The 20668-nt window shown below is 42.6% G+C and overlaps 2 protein-coding genes across 10 annotated transcripts; one reads left to right on the forward strand and one right to left on the reverse strand.

The window, feature by feature from the left end:
* Positions 1-1130: 1130 nt before the first annotated feature.
* LOC131197786 (uncharacterized protein K02A2.6-like) lies at positions 1131-15278 on the reverse strand. 8 transcript variants are annotated; one of them, XM_058182276.1, is made up of 5 exons: positions 12935-15250; positions 11661-11734; positions 9688-9806; positions 8874-8945; positions 1131-2179 (listed from the first exon to the last, which is right to left on the reverse strand). In XM_058182276.1, exons 1-5 carry the CDS (start codon positions 13066-13068, stop codon positions 2147-2149), a joined length of 432 nt encoding a protein of 143 aa, XP_058038259.1. In that variant the 5' UTR covers positions 13069-15250; the 3' UTR covers positions 1131-2146. The 8 variants fall into 8 exon arrangements, with proteins under 8 accessions (XP_058038259.1, XP_058038256.1, XP_058038252.1 ...); XM_058182273.1 differs by having other exon boundaries at positions 1131-8945; positions 15186-15278; XM_058182269.1 differs by having other exon boundaries at positions 1131-8945; positions 11661-13092; positions 15186-15266.
* On the forward strand, positions 15256-17523 carry YAE1 (YAE1 maturation factor of ABCE1). 2 transcript variants are annotated; one of them, XM_058182279.1, is made up of 4 exons: positions 15256-15358; positions 15691-15817; positions 16629-16750; positions 17094-17523. In XM_058182279.1, exons 2-4 carry the CDS (start codon positions 15701-15703, stop codon positions 17488-17490), a joined length of 636 nt encoding a protein of 211 aa, XP_058038262.1. In that variant the 5' UTR covers positions 15256-15358; positions 15691-15700; the 3' UTR covers positions 17491-17523. The 2 variants fall into 2 exon arrangements, with proteins under 2 accessions (XP_058038262.1, XP_058038263.1); XM_058182280.1 differs by lacking the exon at positions 15256-15358 and adding an exon at positions 15364-15374.
* Positions 17524-20668: the final 3145 nt, after the last annotated feature.

The following is a 20668-nucleotide window of genomic DNA, read 5'->3' on the forward strand; positions in this document are numbered from 1 at the left end:
GTCATTTTTGGCTGCTTTTGGGCCACTTTGGCCATTTTTTTGGGCTGTTTTCAGCTGATTTTGGGGCCGATTTTATAGCCATTTTCAGGCCATTTTGCAAGCCATTTTTTCAGCTGTTTTGTGGGCCTTTTTTGGCCATTTTTGGGATGTTTTGGATGTTCAGTAGTGGTAAATAAATAGCGAGGGAAATTGTACCTTGTTGAGGTCTTTGACTCAATTTCCCTCTTTATTTATTTACTATTACTGAACATCCAAAATGGACCGAAAAACGCCCCCAAAATGGCTGAAAACAGCCAGAAAAACGGCCAGAAAGATGGGGTGGGGCCAGCCAGTGGTGGGATTAGCTGGTTCACCGAACTGGTCAGAATGTTAACAACTGGTTCACTCGAACCGGTCTGAACCGGCTGAAGCCTACATCTGGAAGCACCCCTGTACATGCCTTTGCACAGCAAAAGCATTCCGCCTTCATTGGGATACATTTGAACTCAAGGCACCCCTCGCCTCCTGCCACTTCGGACTTGAAACTATAAGCCATATCTGGGAAGCACTGCAGTGGAGAGAAGAGCCCAGGTCTGATTTTCTGGCGCCTCGTCTCTTGCTGGGTATCGCTACCCGACAGTCAGGTTTTTTAAAAAGATTTTTGCATTTGCCACCGACACCTCATGGCCTGCCTGCTGACCAAACCTGGCCGCAGCTGATGCCACTGCTGTTGCCAGGGGTGAGTGGTACAGGGTTGCATTGTAGCTCCATGTCATAATGGGAGGAGGGAGCCTGTCTCCCCCATTGTGAAGTACACTAAATTTCACTGTGCTGCCCAAGGCACTGCGAGAGCAGTGGGCAGGCCACTCGGTAGTGGCAAATACAGCAGGCTGGGACAGAGAGCAGGTTGCGCATCTTCCCGAGCGACCAAGGCATGCCCATCTGCACCAACAAAGGCTGGAAGTAGCCTCCTGCCATTTCTTGTTGCAAAAATCTTTTTTAAAAACCTGACTATTGGGCAGCAAGACCCAGCAAGAAATGTGGTGCCGGAGAATCAGACCAGGCTACTTTTCTCTGCCTCAGTGCTTCCTGGATGCAGCTTACAGCTCCAAGCCCGTAGTGGCGGGAGAAGAGGGCTGTTTGAGTGTAAATGTACTGCAACAAAGATGGAATGCTGTTGCTGTGCAAAGGCAAGTACAGCAGTGCTTCACTTCTGCACTAAGGCTCTGGCCATCACCACCACCGCTTCAGCCAGCCTGCGCCACCCCATCTTGCCGCAACAGTACAATTACCTCTTTCTGGCTGGCGAGTGCTATGCTACTCCTTGTATTACTTCTTGTACCAGCCCCACATGGAGCGAGTTTCTCTTCCCCGCCATCACCCTTACCTTCTCAGGCCAGGTGAGGAGTGACTGGGAGGGGAAGGCAGAGGGGCAGGGCCAGCCAGTCACCAAACCAGTGCAAACCAGTTGAATCCCACCACTGGAAAGGCTTTATAAAGTGGCATTAGATCTTGACTGTATCCTCTGTTAATGCAATTTAGGATTGCATTGGCTCTTTTGGCTTCCGCCACACACTGTTGGCTCATATTTAATTGGTTGTCCATGGAAACTCCAAGATCCATCTCACAGTTATCTGTTAAGCCTGGTTTCACCCAGTCTATAGGTGTACTGTTAGGTTTTTTTGCCTAAGTGTAAGATTACTGTTAAGTTCGGGCAATGACGAGGCAGGAGACTATACAAGTGACAACAGCTCTGTAGTTTATTGTGATCCCAGCAAAAGCCAACAGGCAAAAACTCCTCTTTAAATAGTATTTTGGCTGAGGCATCAGCCAATCAGCAACGTGCATTTTTGCGCCCAAATTTCCCTCCTAGAATTCAAATACATTACACTTCTCCCCTCCCAGAACACATTGTACCATATTTACATAGTTTTTTGCATAACATTTGCATGTTATTTTTCCACATAGTCACGCAGGTAGACAGGGCGTCTCCTAACTCTTTCTGACCTGCGCAATTCATTCCCTGGGAGTGAGTCGAGCTGGTCGGAGGGACTGTTTGTTCCTCCCAGCTCCTCCTCTGGGCCATCTGGCCCTGGATTATTGGCAGAGTTGTCCCTGCTGTCCTCTGGAGGAGCCGGTTGGCGTCGCTGGACTTCTTCAGACTCAGCTAAGTCCTCCGATCGCCTCGGGGTTGAGTTAGCTGTTGGTTCAAATATTGGGTAGTCAGGGTCTGGCTGTTTGGTTTCTGGATTGTTTTGTATTCTTTTTCATAATTGATCTATGTGGCGTCTCCACACTCAGCCATCCTCCATGTCCACTATGTATGACTTTGGGCCCGTCACTCCTGCAGTTGTTCCCTTTAGCCACGCTGGGCCCTCACTATAGTTATGTGCCCATACCGGGTCATCTGTTGTCATTGTTCTGGTTTTTTCCTTTGTGCCTTGGTACCCATCAGGGGAGTATGTTGGGTTTAACCGATCTAGGGGGCACCGGAGTCTTCTACCCATTAATAACTCCGATGGGCTGCGGCCGGTGGTCACACAGGGAGTTCTATGTTGGACTGCCAGGAAAATAGCAATTTTGGATTGCCAATCTCCTGGGCTAATTCTAGATAGCGCTTCCTTGGCACTGCGTACGAAACGTTCTGCAAGTCCGTTCGTCGCCGGGTGGAAAGGCGCCAAGAGGACATGTCGGATGCCCTCTTCTGCCAAGTACCCCTCAAACTGGGTGGCCTTAAATTGTGGGCCATTATCGGATACTAGAGTGTCGGGCAACCCGTGTGTCACAAATAGATGTCTCAATACTGTGATTACATCTTCCACTGTTGTGGTTTTCATAAGTAAAATTTCTAACCACTTCGAGTAGGCATCTACCACAATTAAGAAGGTCTGCCCATGGAACGGCCCAGCAAAATCTATATGGATCCTGGACCAAGGACCCTGGGGTTTCTCCCAATCCCTTATGGGGGCTGTTGGGGGTAGTGGCCTTGATTCTTGACATGCTTGGCATTTCCCTACCTGGTCGCTAATGTCTTTATCCATTTGTGGGCACCACACGTAACTTCTCGCTAGGCTTTTCATCCTTACAATCCCCGGGTGGCCCACATGCAATAGTTCCAACACATGCCCTCGTAATTTCTCCGGAATAACAATTCTATCCCCCCATAATAGACAACCCCCTTGTACCGACAGTTCCAAAAGCTTTTTTGTAAATTCTTTGAAACGATCCCCCAGTGCAGTAGGCCATTCCCTCTGCACCCAACCGATCACAGTTCTTATGACAATGTCTTTGTAAGATGCCCTAGTCACTTCCGTAGATGTGACTGGGCCAGAGTCCAAAGAGTCAATTAACAAGACGGGCGTCCCTGGGGTCAGGTCTTCAATAGTCTTTAAAGCGTCCGCATGTCCCAAATACTTGCCCGGTCGGTGAGACAGTTTGTATGAATATGCTGCCAGGAAAATAGTCCAATGGGTCAGCCTGGGTGATAATGCAGCCGGTGTTGGACGGTCCCCCGCCAATAGTCCCAATAAAGGTCTGTGGTCTGTGACTATTTCAAATTGCTGCCCAAACAGGTACTTGTGGAATTTTTTGACCCCAGAAACTATAGCCAGGGCTTCCCGGTCTAGTTGGCTATAGTTCCTTTCCGCTGCGGACATCGTGCGGGAAAAATATGCGATAGGGGCTTCTGACCTGTTCGGTAACCTGTGGCTGAGGACAGCCCCTACCCCATAGGGTGATGCATCACAAACTAGTACTAGTGGCAATGTCCCATTGTACTGAATAAGAATGCTATCGCTGGACAAGAGATTCTTAACTCCTTCAAATGCCTTAGCCTCAACTCTGCCCCAAGTCCAAACAGCTTTTTTCGCTAGCAGTTTATGTAGCGGTTCGGCTACCGTTGCCTTATTTTTTAAAAATACCGCATAGAAATTTACGAGCCCCAAAAATGCTTGTAATTCTGTTTTGTTTTGGGGGGTTGGGGTCTTTCTAATGGCTCGCACTTTGCTCTCCGTTGGGTGGATGCCTTCCGTATCTATCCGGTAACCCAAGAATTCTACAGATTCAACTCCTATCTGGCATTTGTTGAGTTTAACCTTAAGCCCCGCAGACCTGAAAATGCCCAAAACCTTCCCCAATTTGACCCCTAATTTTTCCAAGTTTTCTGCTGATATCAGTACATTGTCAAAATATGGAACTACTCCTGGTAGACCTTGTAGGAGTCACTCCATTAGGTTTTGGAATAACCCGGGAGCTACACTAACTCCGAACTGAAGTTGAGTGCATTTAAACGCACCCCGATGTATGACAATCGTCTGCGCTTCAGCCATTCCGTTGTCTACCGGTAATTGTTGGTAGGCTTGAGCCAGATCGAGTTTGGCAAAGACTTGTCCCTGCCCTAACGAGTGCAACAAATGTTGCACTACGGGAACGGGGTAAGCACTCTTTTGCAACGCTTTGTTAAGTGTTGCCTTATAGTCAGCACAAATCCAGACTGATCCGTTCGGTTTGACTGGGGTCACTATTGGTGTCTCCCATTTTGCATGGTCGACGGGGACTAGTATTCCCTGGCTTACTAATTTGTCTAGTTCCCTGTCAATCTTGGATTTGAGGGCAAACGGGCCCCTCCTAGCCTTTAATCTAATGGGAGCCACCTGGGGGTCCAAATTGAATGAGATGGGGGTGCCCACGTAATTGCCCAGGCAGTCTTGGAAAACATCCTCGAATTCTCTCAATAATTTGTCCTTCAGGTTGACTCCGCTTCTGTGAACCCCAGTTACTTCCATGCCCAAGGCTCTGAACCAGTCCAGACCTAGCAAACTGGGCAGGTTTCCATCTACGATGGTGATCGGCAGGGTTTTCTTGAATTGTCCATATTTCATTCTGACGGACGTGACTCCTCGAACAGGGATTCGGTTCCCCTGATAGTCTTCACTCTCAGCTTTTGGTTGCAGCTGGCGTTTCGCGACGTCTGGCAGGTCCTTTGCGATTGTGTCCCAAGACATAATCCACCTCCATTTTACACTGCACTCCTTCGATGTATGTCTTGGTGAATATTTTCTTTTCTAGCCGTGTCGATGCGTGGCCCACTCTCACAGTGGTCTGATTCAATTTTGCGCCTTTTTTGAATTGGCCAATCCCTGGCCGCTTCGCTGAACCGGCGCCCTGTTGATTGGCCAGTTTGAATCTTTGGCGGGAAGGTTGGGAGGTTCGACAGGCCTGAGCTATATGTCCTTTTTTTTCACACCGCCGACAAATCGCCTCTTTGAACCTGCAATTCTAACGTTGGGGTTGGACTCCGCAACTCACGCACTCGTCCCGGTCGCCTCTTTCCGGCCTCCCGGTGTGGAAAACCTCCTCCTCTTCCTCACCGTCCGATTCGGCCTGGATTTCTTCGCTGTGGACTGGCGTTGCTTTTGCCGCGGCATTCAGCGTGTTCGGCTTTTGTAAGGTTTCCACCGCTTTGGTCGACATCTTGTGTGCCCTGGCCTCATCCAGGGCTATTGCCAGGGTTAGGTTGCTTTTCGACAGCAGCCGCCTCTGTAGTCGGATGTCCCTGACCCCACAAATGAGTTGTTCTAATAGAGAGTCATCCAAGTCCCTATACTCACAGTGGTTTGTGGCTTTCCTTAATGCGGCCATGTAGACACTTATCGATTCGCCCTCTCGCTGAACTCTTTGCCTCAACTCGAACCGTTGTACAAACTTTGATGGCACCGGCGCGTAGTGTGCTCGTAGCGTCATCTGTAGTGTTTGCCATGGCACCGACTGTACCGGCGTTGGTTCCGACAGCGATTCAGCGGTATCGAAGACTTCTGGCCCACAGTGGCTCAGGAAGTAAGCGCCCTTCCGATTATCCGATACTCCTTGCAGTTCGTTAGCTTCGAGGAAACACTCGAAACGAGCCATGTACGACCCCCATTTCTCCTTGGCTGGGTCGAATGGCGCTGGCGGCGTATAGCTAGACATCGCTATGTATCCGCTCTTACTACTGGCTGGGTTTTAAACTAAGTCGCTCCTTCAGCTCTTTTCCTAGTCTCGCTGCCTTCAAAATCCCATCCTTGTCGCCAATGTTAAGTTCGGGCAATGACGAGGCAGGAGACGATACAAGTGACAACAGCTCTGTAGTTTATTGTGATCCCAGCAAAAGCCAACAGGCAAAAACCCCTCTTTAAATAGTATTTTGGCTGAGGCATCAGCCAATCAGCAACGTGCATTTTCCTGCCCAAATTTCCCTCCTAGAATTCAAATACATTACAACTACTTTTTTCTACATTGAATTTCACTTCGTTAGCTAGAGCCTAGTGTTCAAGTCTGTTAAGATCCATCTGGATCTTGAGCCTATTATCTAGGGTGTTGGCTATTCCTGCTAGTTTAGTCTCATGTGCAAATTTGGTAAGTTCCCCTTCTAAGTCATTTATGAAGATATGGAAAAGTACTGGGCCTAGGACAGAACCTTGTGGAACCCAACTGTTTACTTCCCTCCATGTAGATGTAATACCATTAAGGACGACTCATTGAGCACAGTTTGTCAGCCAGTTATGAATCCATTTGCTGGTGATGCTGTCTATCCTACATTTTTATAACTTACTAAGAAGTAAGTGGTGGTTTGTCAAATGCCTTACTGAAATCCAAGTATAATATGTCCATAGCATTTCACTGGTCCACTAATTTAGTCACTTTGTCAAAGAACGAAATAAGATTTGTTCGGCATGATTTGTTTTTGACATGTTGACTTCTAGTTATAACTGCTTGCTTCTAGGTATTAACAGATCTGTTGCTTGATTATCTTTTCCAGGGCTTCCCAGATATTGATGTCAGGTTGATTGATCTGTAGTTGCTCCCCCCTTTTTCAAAAATGGAAACCACAACAGCTCTTTTCCAGTCCTCTGGTAGTTCCCTGTTGCTCCAGGATCTTTGAAAGGTATGATTCAATTCTTCCCAGATCATGTCTGCCAGCTCCTTTAGAACTCTGGGTGTGATCCATCCAGTGGTGAAATCCAATTTTTTTTTACTACCTGTTCTGTGGGCCTGGCTTGGTGGGCATGGCATGGGGAGTGTGGCTTGGTGAGCATGGCAGGGGAAGGATACTGCATACTCCATTCCCACCCCACTCCAGGGGAAGGATACTGCAAAATCCCCATTCCCTCTCCACTCTGGGGCTAGCCAGAGTTGGTATTTGCCGGTTCTCCGAACTACTCAAAATTTCCGCTACTGGTTCTCCAAAACGTGTCAGAACCTGCTGGATTTCACCCCGGATCCATCTGGTCGTGGTGTCTGAACTTGTCGAAGGTGGACAGGTGTTCTCTTACCATTTTCTTGTCTGTTTTAATTTGTATTTCTAATCTGTCTTTTATGATTCTGTTTTTGGTAGATTGGGCTATTTTTTTCTTTTTACAGTAAAACTGATGCAAATAATAAATTAAGCAGCTTTTCTTTCTTGTAGCTGCTTGTCACTTCCTTGCCATCGTCTCTCATTGTTTCTTTGACTTTTTTCCTTGTTTTTTACATGTTGAAAGAATCTTTTATTATTATTATTATTATTATTATTGACATTTGTTGCAAATCTTAATTCATTCTGAGTCTTAGCTTTCTGACTTCAATTTTGCAGATTCAGGCTATATGCTGGTATTCTGCCTTAATTATGTGTTCCTCTTTTCATTTTATATTTTTATCCTTTTTGTCTTTCAGTTTATCAGAGAGTTTTTTATGCAATCATGTGGTTTTTTTCTTGGAATTCTTATTTATCTTTTTCAATGGTATTGTGATAGATTGGATTTTTTTATAATCATATTTTTTCAGAATTTCCCAAGCTTCTTGAGTTATTTTCTCCTTTAAGATTTTCATCTATGGAATCTTCCCCAAACTTTTTCTAAGTTTGTTGAAATTAGCTCTTTTAAAGTATAAGACTCTGGTTGGATTATTTTGTATGGCTTGTGTTTGCATTACATTGAATTCCAGTATGACTTGGTCACTCTTGCCCAAAATTCTGGTAATGCCTTCTATCACTTCTTCTCTATTAGTAACAATTAGGTCCAGTGTCCCAAAAGTGCTTTTTCAAGAGACAAGTAAACCTTCTGTTTTCATCCAAGAAGCTTCTTCAGTTTCTGGATGATTGAGAATTTCCATAGACAATTAGGTCAGGTGCAGCTTTTCATCTAATTCCCTCCTGTATCTTCTGGATGACAAAGTTATCAGCTAGGCTTGTAAGGAACCTGTGTGATCTCCCACTTAATGCAGAGTTTGCTTTCCAGTTGATGTCAGGGTAATTAAAGTCCCCCATTACTACTGTGATGTTTCCTACATACATTAGTTAACTGATTAGCAAAAAATTCAGTAGTGGGTTTCAAATTTTTTTACTACCAGTTCTGTGGGCTTGGCTTGTTTGGTGATCATGGCTTGGTGGTCATGTGACTGTGTGGGCAGGGCCAAGTCAACATCACTGATTTTTTTGTCCTAATGCAGTGGTCAGCAACCTTAAATACTCCATTTGGACCCATTTCACACAGAAAATAAAATACTGGGAGCCACAAAACCCTTTTGATATTTAAAATGAAGCTAACAGTGCTATATTATTATTATTCAGAGTGCAAAAAATAAGGGAGAATTTCACTACACATTAAAAGGAAGGGTGTACCGCCCCACGGATTGTACCTCTTCCTCCAAACTAATTTCTCACAACCATCTTGTGTGCTATGTTATACTGAGGCATCATGATGGAATCAAACTCATTCATTTACTAGATGATTGGTGTCATACAGTATTCAGAAGTGGACAACGTTCAATGGCCAGAGTGGGATTAGCTGAGTTGAGATGCAATGGGGGTAAGATTAGGATTTACTGGTTTTAGGGGGATGTGGGAGGTATTCTTTAAAAAAAACATTGTTGGGCCTTACATTACAGTTTCTGAGTTCAATCAGAGAGAAGGAGGAAGGAGCCCTGCGAGGAGATGCTGCCGACACTGCCACCTGCAGAGACACAGACAAACAGAGCAAAGTTCATTGAAGATGCTGCCTCTCCGGCCAGTCCACAAGATGCTCATCCCTGGGGATAAATCTTTCGCTCCCCAGATCGTTTGCCCACGAAGCAGGGTTGAAATCTATTGTTTTTTGCTACCTACTCTGTGGGTGTGGCTTGGTGGGTGGGTGACATTGAGTTGGCCACGGCCACTCAGTCACAACCCCCCCACCAAGCCATGCCCACAGAACCCAGTAGGGAAAAAAATTCTTTTCCCTTTCCCTCGCCACCTGTTCTCCCTTCACCTAGGCCCCGGAGCCGCCACCTGCCTCAACGGGGTCGGGGAATGTACCATTCCCCAAGTCCGGCCTTTCTCCAAAGCTGCCGCCCACTCACCGCCTGCTCACCCTTCGCCTTTGGTCAGGGGCCGGGGCCCAGGGACGCCCCATTCCGAGGCCCCGGAGTCGCCCCCTGCTCGCTGCTTCCTCAAAATAATAATAATAATAAAATGCTCCCAATCTTAAACTGCTTTGTGACTCATTGCGATGCTACAAAAGTTTTGATTTGGGGAAAGCAAGCAAGGTAGGAGAAAATAAATAAATAGGAATATGCCCAGTATATCGTTAGAAGCAACAAAAGAAGCATAACATTCCTGCCCCCACAGTAGCCCCAAATTTCTCTTTCTCTCCCTCCCCCCCTCCCCAATTTGATTCCTTTGGCAGCCTCCGAGACTCTAGCGGGTCCCTTCCTTACCCGGCGCTTCTCTTCTTTCTTTTCCAACCTTCGCTCCTTCTTTTTTTTCATGGCCTGCCGCTTCCAGCCCCGGATCACTAGACAGGCATCCCTTCGCGGCCATACCTCTCCCTTTGGCTCTGAGGACAGAGGCGGAAAAGAAACCCGGTCGCTTTACCACAGACAGGCTGCTCAGGACTGAGACGCTCCCGACCGCGCCTGCCTACTTCTTCCCCACCCCGAAGGTGCACTGGCGCTAGAAAGTGGAACGAAGCCCAGAAGACAAGTTCTGCCTGCGCTCCCACGTGGAAGGCGTGGGGGGGGGGAAACGGGAAGGGCGCCAGGTTGAATCTCATGCGGGGCGGAGCCGGCATTGCCGTCCAGTTTGGCTGTTACGCCGTGTGATCCAGTGTTTTCTGGGGAGGGGAAAGCCGCGCTCCTATGCCCCGCTGCCCCGGGAAGAATACATCTTCCGCCTCTCTTTGCATTGCGAGAGTCTTCGCACGAAGGGATCTAGCTAAACGTGGACTAGATCTGCTGGCTAACGGCATTGGGAAAGTGGCTGGAAGGTCCCAGGCTGTAGAGGGATAAGCTGGTTATTCCCCGACACCAGCCATTCCCCGACACCAGCTTTGTCCTGGAGCCGCCGCCCGCTCTTCCTTTGCCATGCAGCATATACTTACTTTCTTCCATCGGCTGGCTGCTGGGAAAGGCAAGCATCCAAAAGTTACCGGAGTTCCTCTCCTTGAATATGCCGCCTTGTTCTATGCGCTGGCTGCGCAAGCGCACACCCAACCTGCCACTGATAAATAAATGAAATAAACGGGTGTGCGCTTGCACAGTCGGTGCATGGAAAACACAGCAATAGCGGCAGCAGATTCAAGGAGAAGAACTCTGGTAACTTTTGGACTCTTGCCTTTCCTGGCAGCCAGCCGCTGGAAGAAAGTAAATATATTCTACGTGGTGAAGAAAGAGTGGGCAGTGGCTCCGGGACAAGGCTGGTGTCGGGGAATGGTGCATTCCCCGACCCGGTTGAGGAAGCGGCGAGCAGGGGTCTGTGGAGTGGTTCAGGGGCGTGGCCAGCCAGCGATCGCTATGGGATCGGCGAACCAGATCCAAACTCCGCTACCTACTTGCCCGATCCAGTCTGATCCGGTAGCATTTCACCCCTGCCACGAAGAAAGCCCAACCCAACACAAATGCTGCCTCCAGCCACCTCTTCATCCTGGTGAAACTCCTTTTTGAAAGGACGATATAAACAACGTCTCGCATCCCTCAGTGCCACAAGGTAGGTCCTAGTATAGGACCTCACTTGTGTCCGATCAGCCTCTAAACGACTGGACCTCCAGAACCGGTTGTTAACTTTCTGAGCAGTTTGGTGAACTGGTTGTTGGAAGAAATCATTAGGGCAGAGAACTGGTTGTTAAATTATTTGAATTCCACCACTGGTGTGAGGATATGTAGATTTAATAGCTGTAAACTGATGGAAGGTTGTAGACGGAGGCAACTGAAAGCTGATGCAATGGGATTGAGGCAGCAGGGTTACTGCCACTTTAGAAAGCTGGGTCAGAAGCTGCCTATATAAGGGAAGCCATTAGAGAGCCTTTCCTTCTCCTCATGTTCTCTCTCCTCATGTATCTCATTGCTCTGTGTCAGTAGCTGTATGATAAGGTATTTACCATGTATAAGTCCACATATATTTAGCTGTATATAAACCACTGTTATTTATCTAAAGGCTCTATGTGCTGTGTGCTGTATTTTGCTCCTGGATTTATCTCATAATACTAGTTATACTGCTTAAACTCTGACAGGTTGAGGACCCAGTCCACAGTGAAGGCCAGAGTAACTAGTGACTAGTGAGCCTAGAGAGAAGAGAATCCCAGTGTGAGCTTGCACCAGACTAAGTGGTTTAAGCTGTGTTAGCAGGCAGCATGGCCTTCGTTGGTGTAATGGGAGGAGGTTTCCTGGTGTCTCGGCTGAATGAGACTAATTACCTCTCCTGGAATGTGAAGATGGAACTGTACAGAGGGAGGTGTTGTGGACGATTGTTACTAATCCACCAGCAGTCCTGGATGATGGGTATCAGAAAAAAACCAAAAAGGCATTAGCCAGCATAATCCTTGCCCTGGAAGATAGTCAACTAATACATGTGAAGGATCTCCAGTCTGTGAAAGAATGCTGGGAGCATTGTGCAGTGTATTTGTGAAAGAGACTGTGGGCAATAAAGTGTTGCTGACTAAAAGGCTGTATAAAGCACAGCTGAAGCCAGGAGAATGTGTATCCACACAATTGCAGAACATGAGACAGACATTCCTCAAGTTGGAAGAAAGGGGAATGAAAGGCAAATTCCTTGTGTGTCCAATTACACTTGGCCAATAAAGAATTTTATTTTCTATTGTTAAGTGAGACAGTTATTAAGTGAATTTTGCTTTGTTATCTTTCTTCCCACAGCTTTAAGTGAATCACTGCAGTTATTTAGTCACATGGTTATTAAGTGAATCTGGCTTTCCCATTGACTTTGTCAGAAAGTACAAAAGGTAATGACCCAGGAAGGAGACTGCAGCAATCAAAAAAATAAGTTAGTTACCAAGTGTCTGAATTTTGATTGTGTGACAATGGGGATGCTGTGACAGTCGTAAATGTGAAAATGAGTCATAATTTGGGCTCAATTGGTTTTAAGTTAAGGACTATCTGTACAGGCAAAATAAATAAATAAATCTTCAGGAAGCCAAATTGTTTTTTATATTAAGAAAAACAAAGCATATGCAACTTTATGTAAAAGTAATTATCCTGTTTGTGTTTTTTAACGCTATTTAATATGAACTATGTTGATTTTACTTACTGAAAAGGTAGTTTATAATATTAACAGTGAAAGATAACCCACTGCATGTTCATTGGCTTACTTTATGAAATGAGTGAACCAAGCTTTCTTTGTACAACACTTAAAACAAGGGCCACAAAAGCCAGGTAAGGATGGAAACACCTGGCCCATGATGCTGAAAACAAAACAAAACAAAAAAAACCTAAGGAAAGTTACTAATTTGATGCTGACAAATTTACATTCCTACCTATAAGCGATTTCCATGAACCCCACCCCCACCAAACTACAGTACTCCTGTTCGATCCAAAACATACAATAGCACCATCTAATAGCAGGCCCGGTTTCCAATTCAAGATCAAAAAAGGAGATTGAGTCAATGCACAGGCACAATTTCTATGTCCCTGCCCTCCCTCAACTGCTCCGGAAGTAATTCTTAAGTTTTCCTACTTCCCATGTAACCCGAAATGTTCCTCTGTAATTGCTTTTTGGCCTGTCCGCTGGGAGAAAGAAGTTTGTAAAGATGATGGCGGATTTGTGGAGGTGCTGTCAATGGTAGAGCAGGAGGAGATTAGCGACAGCATTCACTCTTACTGAGAAGAGAGCTCCTAAATAAAAATAAGATAAATACATATTTACTAGACCTACTCTTCCTGGCTCATAAATGCCAGGAACTGATTTTCTAAAGCTTCCTTTCCCGACCTCCGATTTAGCAAATTTTTGGACAGAATTTTTTTATAAAACATTTTCAATACATTTGTTCTTTCAAACTTCTTGAAGTTTATCTACTGAGGATGAGTGGTGAATTTATTGCATGTTCACTCCTAACCTTAGCAAAATAATTGGTTTTATGTGAGGTGGAAGATCCTATCATTTTGGGAGGTCAAGCATTTGCAAATTTTGAGAGCTTCTGAAACAAGGAACTGGAACACTGTGTCCCATGATTATCAATAGAAGATTATTTGGGCATTTATTGTGACAATATTATTTCATGTCTATTGGACACCTATGCAACTTTTTTAAAAAAATGAATCGTCTTTTTAAAAATGTAATGCTCAAAAGACAGGTTGAGTGCAAGAGAGGAAACTTTTGCTACTGTGGCTCCTTCCAAAATTATTTTATACATTAAATTGCATAAAGGATACTGTAAAGGATATTGTGTTGTATGATAGGATATTTGATCCAAAAGTTTGGAAAAATAAATGTAATATTCAGTAGTCTGAAATTCTAACATTTCTATATTTCAGTAAATTTATTTCTGGGAATTCATAATGGAGGACTGCTTAAACCAAGTATTGGTTCATGAATTATATATCTTTTTTTAATTTCTGAATTATGATTTTTTTATCATGCATTATATATCTTTTTTTTACTTCTGAATTATGAGTCTGTGTGGACTATTGGCAACTACCTAACTAGTCCCATTAGTTTAGTATTAGATTCTGACCTCCTCACATGACACGGCTCCAAACTGACCTATATTCTGAACTGCCTATTATTGAATTATAAGAACATGATATACCAGTTATGCTGGTATCTATGTGAATTGAATTACAATTCCCATAATTCTGGATCACCAGCCATACTGGTGGGATTTAATGAGGGTTTAAACCAAAACACCTAATAAGTATCAGATTACTTGTCCCTATCACATTTACATTCACATTTTCACAGCAAGTATTATTAAATGGCTACACAGGGATTTATTTCATTCAAACTATTAAAAATCTGACTTCTAATCAGAGATGCTGCCAAGACTGGTGATTTTATTACTAACTTTTGGGAGACACTTTGAACTAAATTACATGGATACGGCCTAGTCTTGTTTTATGGTATAAATTTATTAATACTGATTTAGCCAGATCTATAGTTATAGATTCTCGCACACCTATGTAGATTTATCAAATCTATATATCACCCATCTCACAAGAAGTAACTCTTACATTTGTAAAAAATGTAAAACGGATCAATATGTTAAACACTGTCATACTTCAAAACAAAACAAAACATGAGGTTTCATTAGCAATAGAATGACCTCAAGATCTCACTGGCCCCTAAAACCCCCAGGTCTGATGACAAAACCAGGGCTTGAGGGACTTCTGAAAAATAAAGGAGATGGAAGTGATACCACTTCTGGAAAGAGAATGTTCCAAAAGGTGGCTTCAATGGCAGAGAAGGGTTGCTTCCTTGGGCCTATCAAATACAATTCCCTGAGGAATGGGATCCATAAAATGTCTCTTTTTTTTGCCTGATCTAATGAGACAAGCAGATGTAATTGGGGAGAGGTGGTCTCTGAAATAATCTGGCCCCATGCAATGAAGAGTTTTAGAGGTCAAAAACAGCCATTTGAATTGAATTCAGAAGCAGACTGGCAACCAGGGAAGGCATAACTATTGTCAACTTTAACTTTTGAAAATCCTGGAGGAAGGCAAATATCAAAGGGTTTCTCTGCTGTTTCCTAGAAAGATACGTGGATATACTCAAAATCAGCTGGCAACCTAGCTGGGAACCGAACTGAGCCTTTACGAATGCCATCACATAGTGATGGCAGTTGCGCCTTCTCTTCAACATTTAACAGCTGAACATTTGCTAGGCTGGCACTGACAACTTTAGAGTTTTATCTACAGCTATTTCAGGAGTGGGCGATTTTCTCTTCCCCTGCTCACAACACTTATCAATCCGACAGCGCCGTATTCCCAACCTTCGAACGCAAGGTGATGTAGTCAATGCGCATGCGCAAACTTCCATTTCTGCTACGGATGTCGCGCGCGCGCTTCTCGCTGCTTCTTCTGTGACTCCGGAAGCAATAGGGACTTTGGGTTGTTGTCTGGCAAGAGGCAAGAAGGGAAGCGGAAGACTGATTAAGCGGTTGCGGTGGGTTTGGCTTCGGGTCTGTCGGTGATTGAAGGGGAGGAGGGGAAAATGCGTTATATGTCATTTAGGGAGAAGCTCGTCTTTTCTTTCTTTTTCTTTTTTTTGTAGAACTGACACACCTCCGATTTGTTTTGCCTTCCTCGTTAGCTAGTTGCTACGAGAGAACTTAATACGGTTTTCTTCCTGATTCGACTTATTTTGTCGCAGAGTTTAATGTTTCCAATGCTTCTCAAATCATTTTTGATTCTTTTCAGGTTTAGTCCGTTCGCCCGGCTTTCCTGCTATGCTCGATTTCCTCTGCTTTGATTCTTAACCTTTTTTTGCATCAGCAGGACAAGCAAAATGTCATGGCTACAGTCTGCAGTTAGCCAGTGCGGTGAAGATGTATTTGATGAAAATGCAGATGAGATGGACCTAGCCCAGAAAGAATGGAAGAGTGCAATGGAGAAACGAGTCAAGGTACAAGTAACCAATATTGATTGATGTTATTACTTCTTCTCTGTCTCTTTTGTATTAACTTGAATGCAGATGGAATGCTGGCATAATTCTTGATTAGAATCAGGAGAGTAAATCTTGTTCTCTGTTTAGAGGGATTCTTAAAAATTAGATGCCAGGTGGATAGAATTTATCTCAGAATTGAATTTTGGAAATGATCCTATAGAACAAAACTGATCTTTTAATTAGCAAGAATACTTTTATGATATAGGGATGCGGTGGCTCAGTGGATAAGACACTGAGCTTATCCATTGAAAGGTTGGCAGTTCAGCAGTTCGAATCCCTAGTGCCATGTAACAGGGTGACTGTCTGTTACTTGTCTCAGCTTCTGCCAACCTAGCAGTTTGAAAGCATGTAAAAAATGCAAGTAGAAAAAATAGGGACCATCTTTGGTGGGAAGATAACAGCGTTCTGTGCACCTTTGGCATTTAGTCATGCTGGCCACATGACCACGGAGATGTCTTTGGACAGCGCTGGCTCTTTGGCTTTGAAACAGAGATGAGCACCGCCCCCTAGAGTTGGGAACGACTAGCACGTATGTGCGAGGGGAACCTTTAACTTTACCTTACTTATATGATACCACATGGTTGAGCCTTCTTTAAAATAATGCTGTGAATCAGGCTCTGAAATTAAATTTCATTTGTTCTCTTCTTTTTGATAATCATTTGGAAGGATAGCTTTTAAAGTTTTTTTGTTTTACTTATTCTAGTTGGTGTTATATTTAAATAATATAGACAAATGCTAACAAATTGTACTTTATTTCTTTTACTTAAAGGAGGGCTATAGGGAAGGTGTTGATGCTGGGAAAGGGGTAACACTTCAACAAGGCTTCAATCAGGGTTACAAAGAAGCAATAAGGATGATGTTTGAATGTAGCCAGCTCAAAGGAACCATAAGGTATGTTGTAAAAATAAAGATACCCTCCCCCTAGAAATTAATGGGTTTTATTAAATGTATAGCTGTCATCTTTTTTATAGCCTGGATAACTTAGAACAAATCTTTGCCAACTCTGTAGTTTGCAAGGTGAGAGGTGGAAAATGTGATAAATTGGAACCACTGAATGACACTTAAGGATTTCCATGCCATAGTAAACACTAGGGCTTTTGTTCAAATCTCTCATTTTCTGGAATGAATCCATTCTAAAATGTTTATTGATACAATGGTGATTTCTAGATTCACAGTCTATTTTAGCATTTTAAAAGTAAACATTGTTTTGTTGTTTCAAATATCCACATTGTAGTGCTCTACTGTCTTGGTATCATCACAATAAACACAGCCCTGCGACGCTGAATGAGATGACTGATCTGCTGAATCAATTAAGAACATACGAAGAAAATATGCTTAAGAATTTAAATTGTATAAACTCACAACCCAGTGTTGGAGATTTGCTACATACTCTTAATGACATGGATCTTGATCATGAATGCTGTGCTGTTGAACAACATAGTAGAACCTGTGCTGAGCTTCCTAAAAACAGTTGCAGAAATAATGGAACAGATTCATTTCAAAATGAATATTGTGGCAGGACAGAAGATCACAAAGGTTCTGAAAGAACAACCTTTTATTGGCTTAAAGAAAGAACTGCCAGTATCATGGAACAGTTTGGTTTGTCTCCAGATACAGTTAAACGTATCTAGCTCTTGGCAAAATAAATGTGTTGCTTTAAATTATATTTATTTATAGCGTTCTTTTTGACAATCACATGATCACAGGACACAGCAACGATCATAAATAGAAGAATTGGATACAAAGTTGAAATTGTCTTAATTTCAAGCTGTCACCACACAATGCAGTTGGCAAGATTACCTGTATGGTTTCAACAGATGATGATAATTATTTATATTTCATCTTTATTATTTTTATAAATAATCCTGTGGCTGTCCTTCATGGTGCTAGATAATGGGCGCTGGATAGGGGACAACAGGCTTCAGCTGAACTCTGATAAGGGGAGTGCCTGTGGAGTTTTATCTTTAGTTCTAGTTGGGGTTGCACTACTCCAAACAGACCCAATGCACAACTTTGGTGTTATCTTAGACTTCAACTATTGCTCAAAGTGCAGGTGGCAGTCATGACTAGGAGAGCATTTTTGCAGCTTCATATTATATGCAAATTGATCTTTTCTGTATTATGGGACCCTGTCCTCAGTCACTCATGCCCTGTCATCTCTTGTTTGGCTTATTGCATCACACTCAACATGGGGCTATTTTTGAAGAGTATTTAGAAGCTATAATTGGCCCAGAATGCATTGGCATGGAGAGGCCCTAGGGTGACACATATAAAATCACTTATTAAAAATGCACTGGCTGCCAGTCTGCTTCTGGGTCCAGTTCATGCTGTTGGTTATCATCTTTAAAGTCCCCAGGATATCTGAGGAACTGCCTTGCTCCAATGGGACTGCTCTGCCCTACCCCATTTGCTCTGGCAGAAATGGCCTACTGCAGTCCCTACTAGCCATAGAATTTTGCTGGTGGAGTCTAGGAAAAGAGCCTTTTCTGCCATGGCCTCTGCTGTTGGAGCAACTTGCCACTGGAGGAGAGATCTGCCCCCACCCTACTGGAAACCAGACTCTGCTGGATGCCATGGAGAATCCTGAGGCTAGAGGCAGATGGTGCAGTGATTATGCACCATTCACCTACTATTATCTGAGCCAGTCTTAGTCTGTATTTAATCTTTTATATTTTTAATTTGTGTTATATTTAGAATTGTTTTGTATCCATATTTTGTAAACTGTCCAGTGTTGCCTTGGATAACAAGATGAGTGGAATACAAATTTAATAAATAAATTCAACAAATAACTCAAGGTGGTGAACGTATCTAATTGCCTTTCTCTTATTTACTTCCAACAACAATCCTGTGAAGTGAGTTGGGCCGAGAGACAGTGGCTATCTCAAGATCACCCAGCTAACTTTCATGACTAAAGCAGGACTATAACTCACAATCTCTTAATTTCTAGCCTGGTGTCTTACCACACGAGATCAATTAGTGGTTTAACTACTAGACCATTTAGAGTCCCCACCCCCTATATTTCTGATGTATCTCTTGAAAGGCTCAACAAATACAGCAATCGTGAAGATGGCATGTTTATTTGTATCTATGGGAAGGAAAATGAAACAATAAATGTAAAAAATACAGCATACAGTTGTCTCAGTATCACCCCATGTAGTGTCTTGATAGCTGAATTGACAGTAGTAATAGTAGTAGTAGTAGTAGTAGTAGTAGTAGTAGTAGTAGTAGTATACATTTCTCATATTTAATGAAACTATGAGCATAATTCAGTTTTAAAATATATTAAATATTTCATCTATATATAAGGCCTTATAATTATATTATAAGGCCTTATAATTCATGAATTATTAAAATTTCTTGAAATACTCGTTTGTCTGATTTACTTCTGTTTTGCTATGAATTCTTAATCTATATGTCACTTTCAAGAGCTGTGGATTGTAAAGAAGTTGTTGTATATTATAGATACAAGCGCAAAATTCTCTGTATCCTTTCAGGAACTATGAAAGAGAAAGTCATTAATTTAAAAAACAAATCAATGCTGTTTTAGTCCACTGCTCCAATAAAAATGAACAGGTTTTTCCATGAATAAAAAACATGCATGGGATAAAACATGCATGCATAAAATCCCATGCATAAAATTCATAGAAAAACAATAAAAATAGAGTTAATTGTTTTGAACTAGTATATGTCTGCAATAACTGATTATCATAAGATGGCAGAGTTAATGAATATAGTCTATACATCCTTGCAATAAGGACTGTTACAAGAAATATATGCAGAAGCAATGTCTAATTGTCATTTAAATTTACTGAGATATGCATCCCATTGCTCTACATACATGTAATTTCTTTTATGTCATCTAAATTTTAAGATTAGCTACAGATTATTTTTTGACTTTTCTTCTAATAATGTTTACAAGCAAATGAAAGATTGTTCTGCATTACTCAAGAGGTTTCTAACAAAACTTGCATATTTTATAGAAATCGTAATGTTATTCTTATCATGTATGTCTTTAGCATTATTCAAAGAATATGTGTTTTCAATTGCTCCATTAACTTGTTTTGGTGCTTTTTTGCATATTGAGAATTGATTCAGAGGGATTAGATATATTAGTTACTAAAATGTACTTGTGATTTTGAGCACTTACTACCAATTTTAAATAAACTAAACTGATATTCAATGTGTCTGCATATGTGTATATATTCAAGCTATCCTCAAGATTCTGTGGTGTGAAAGCAACTTTTTGATTCCTATAACATGTTCTTATTTTACATTTTTTAGTGAAGAAAAGCGAAGATCAGCTTGTATGGTGAAAATCCTACCCCAGTATGTTTCTTTCATTTTGCTTCGTATTTCCTTCATTTTTTTTTTGCATCCCCGAGAAACAAGAAAAATTATAGTATTTTATTTATTTTATTTAAGTGCCACCAGTGTTAGCATATGATTCCATAGTTGAATAAAACTGAAATTTCAAAAATAGCTTTACTCTTGGATTTTGTTTAAGTGCACAGTGTATCAAGTCCAGATATAAAAAGATATTTGGTAGCAGTTTTATGCACAAACTTTTTCATCGTTCCAATCTATTTTATAACTGTATTGCAAGTAAGTCTTTGAAAAGATGTTCTGAGCACTGAGAATGTTTAGTTTTGAGAAAAAAAATACTGAGGGAATGAGGGGAAAATGATAGCATTCTTCAAATATCTGACTGATTCTGCAGTCAGAATCTTATCTGTCATCCAGGAGTGCTGCATACGGTATCCCAAATTTAGATTATAGGAAAGCAGTTTCTAAATGTTAGAAAAAAAATCC

Source organism: Ahaetulla prasina, chromosome 4 (genome assembly GCF_028640845.1).
Source record: "Ahaetulla prasina isolate Xishuangbanna chromosome 4, ASM2864084v1, whole genome shotgun sequence".
Classification (NCBI taxonomy): domain Eukaryota; kingdom Metazoa; phylum Chordata; class Lepidosauria; order Squamata; family Colubridae; genus Ahaetulla; species Ahaetulla prasina.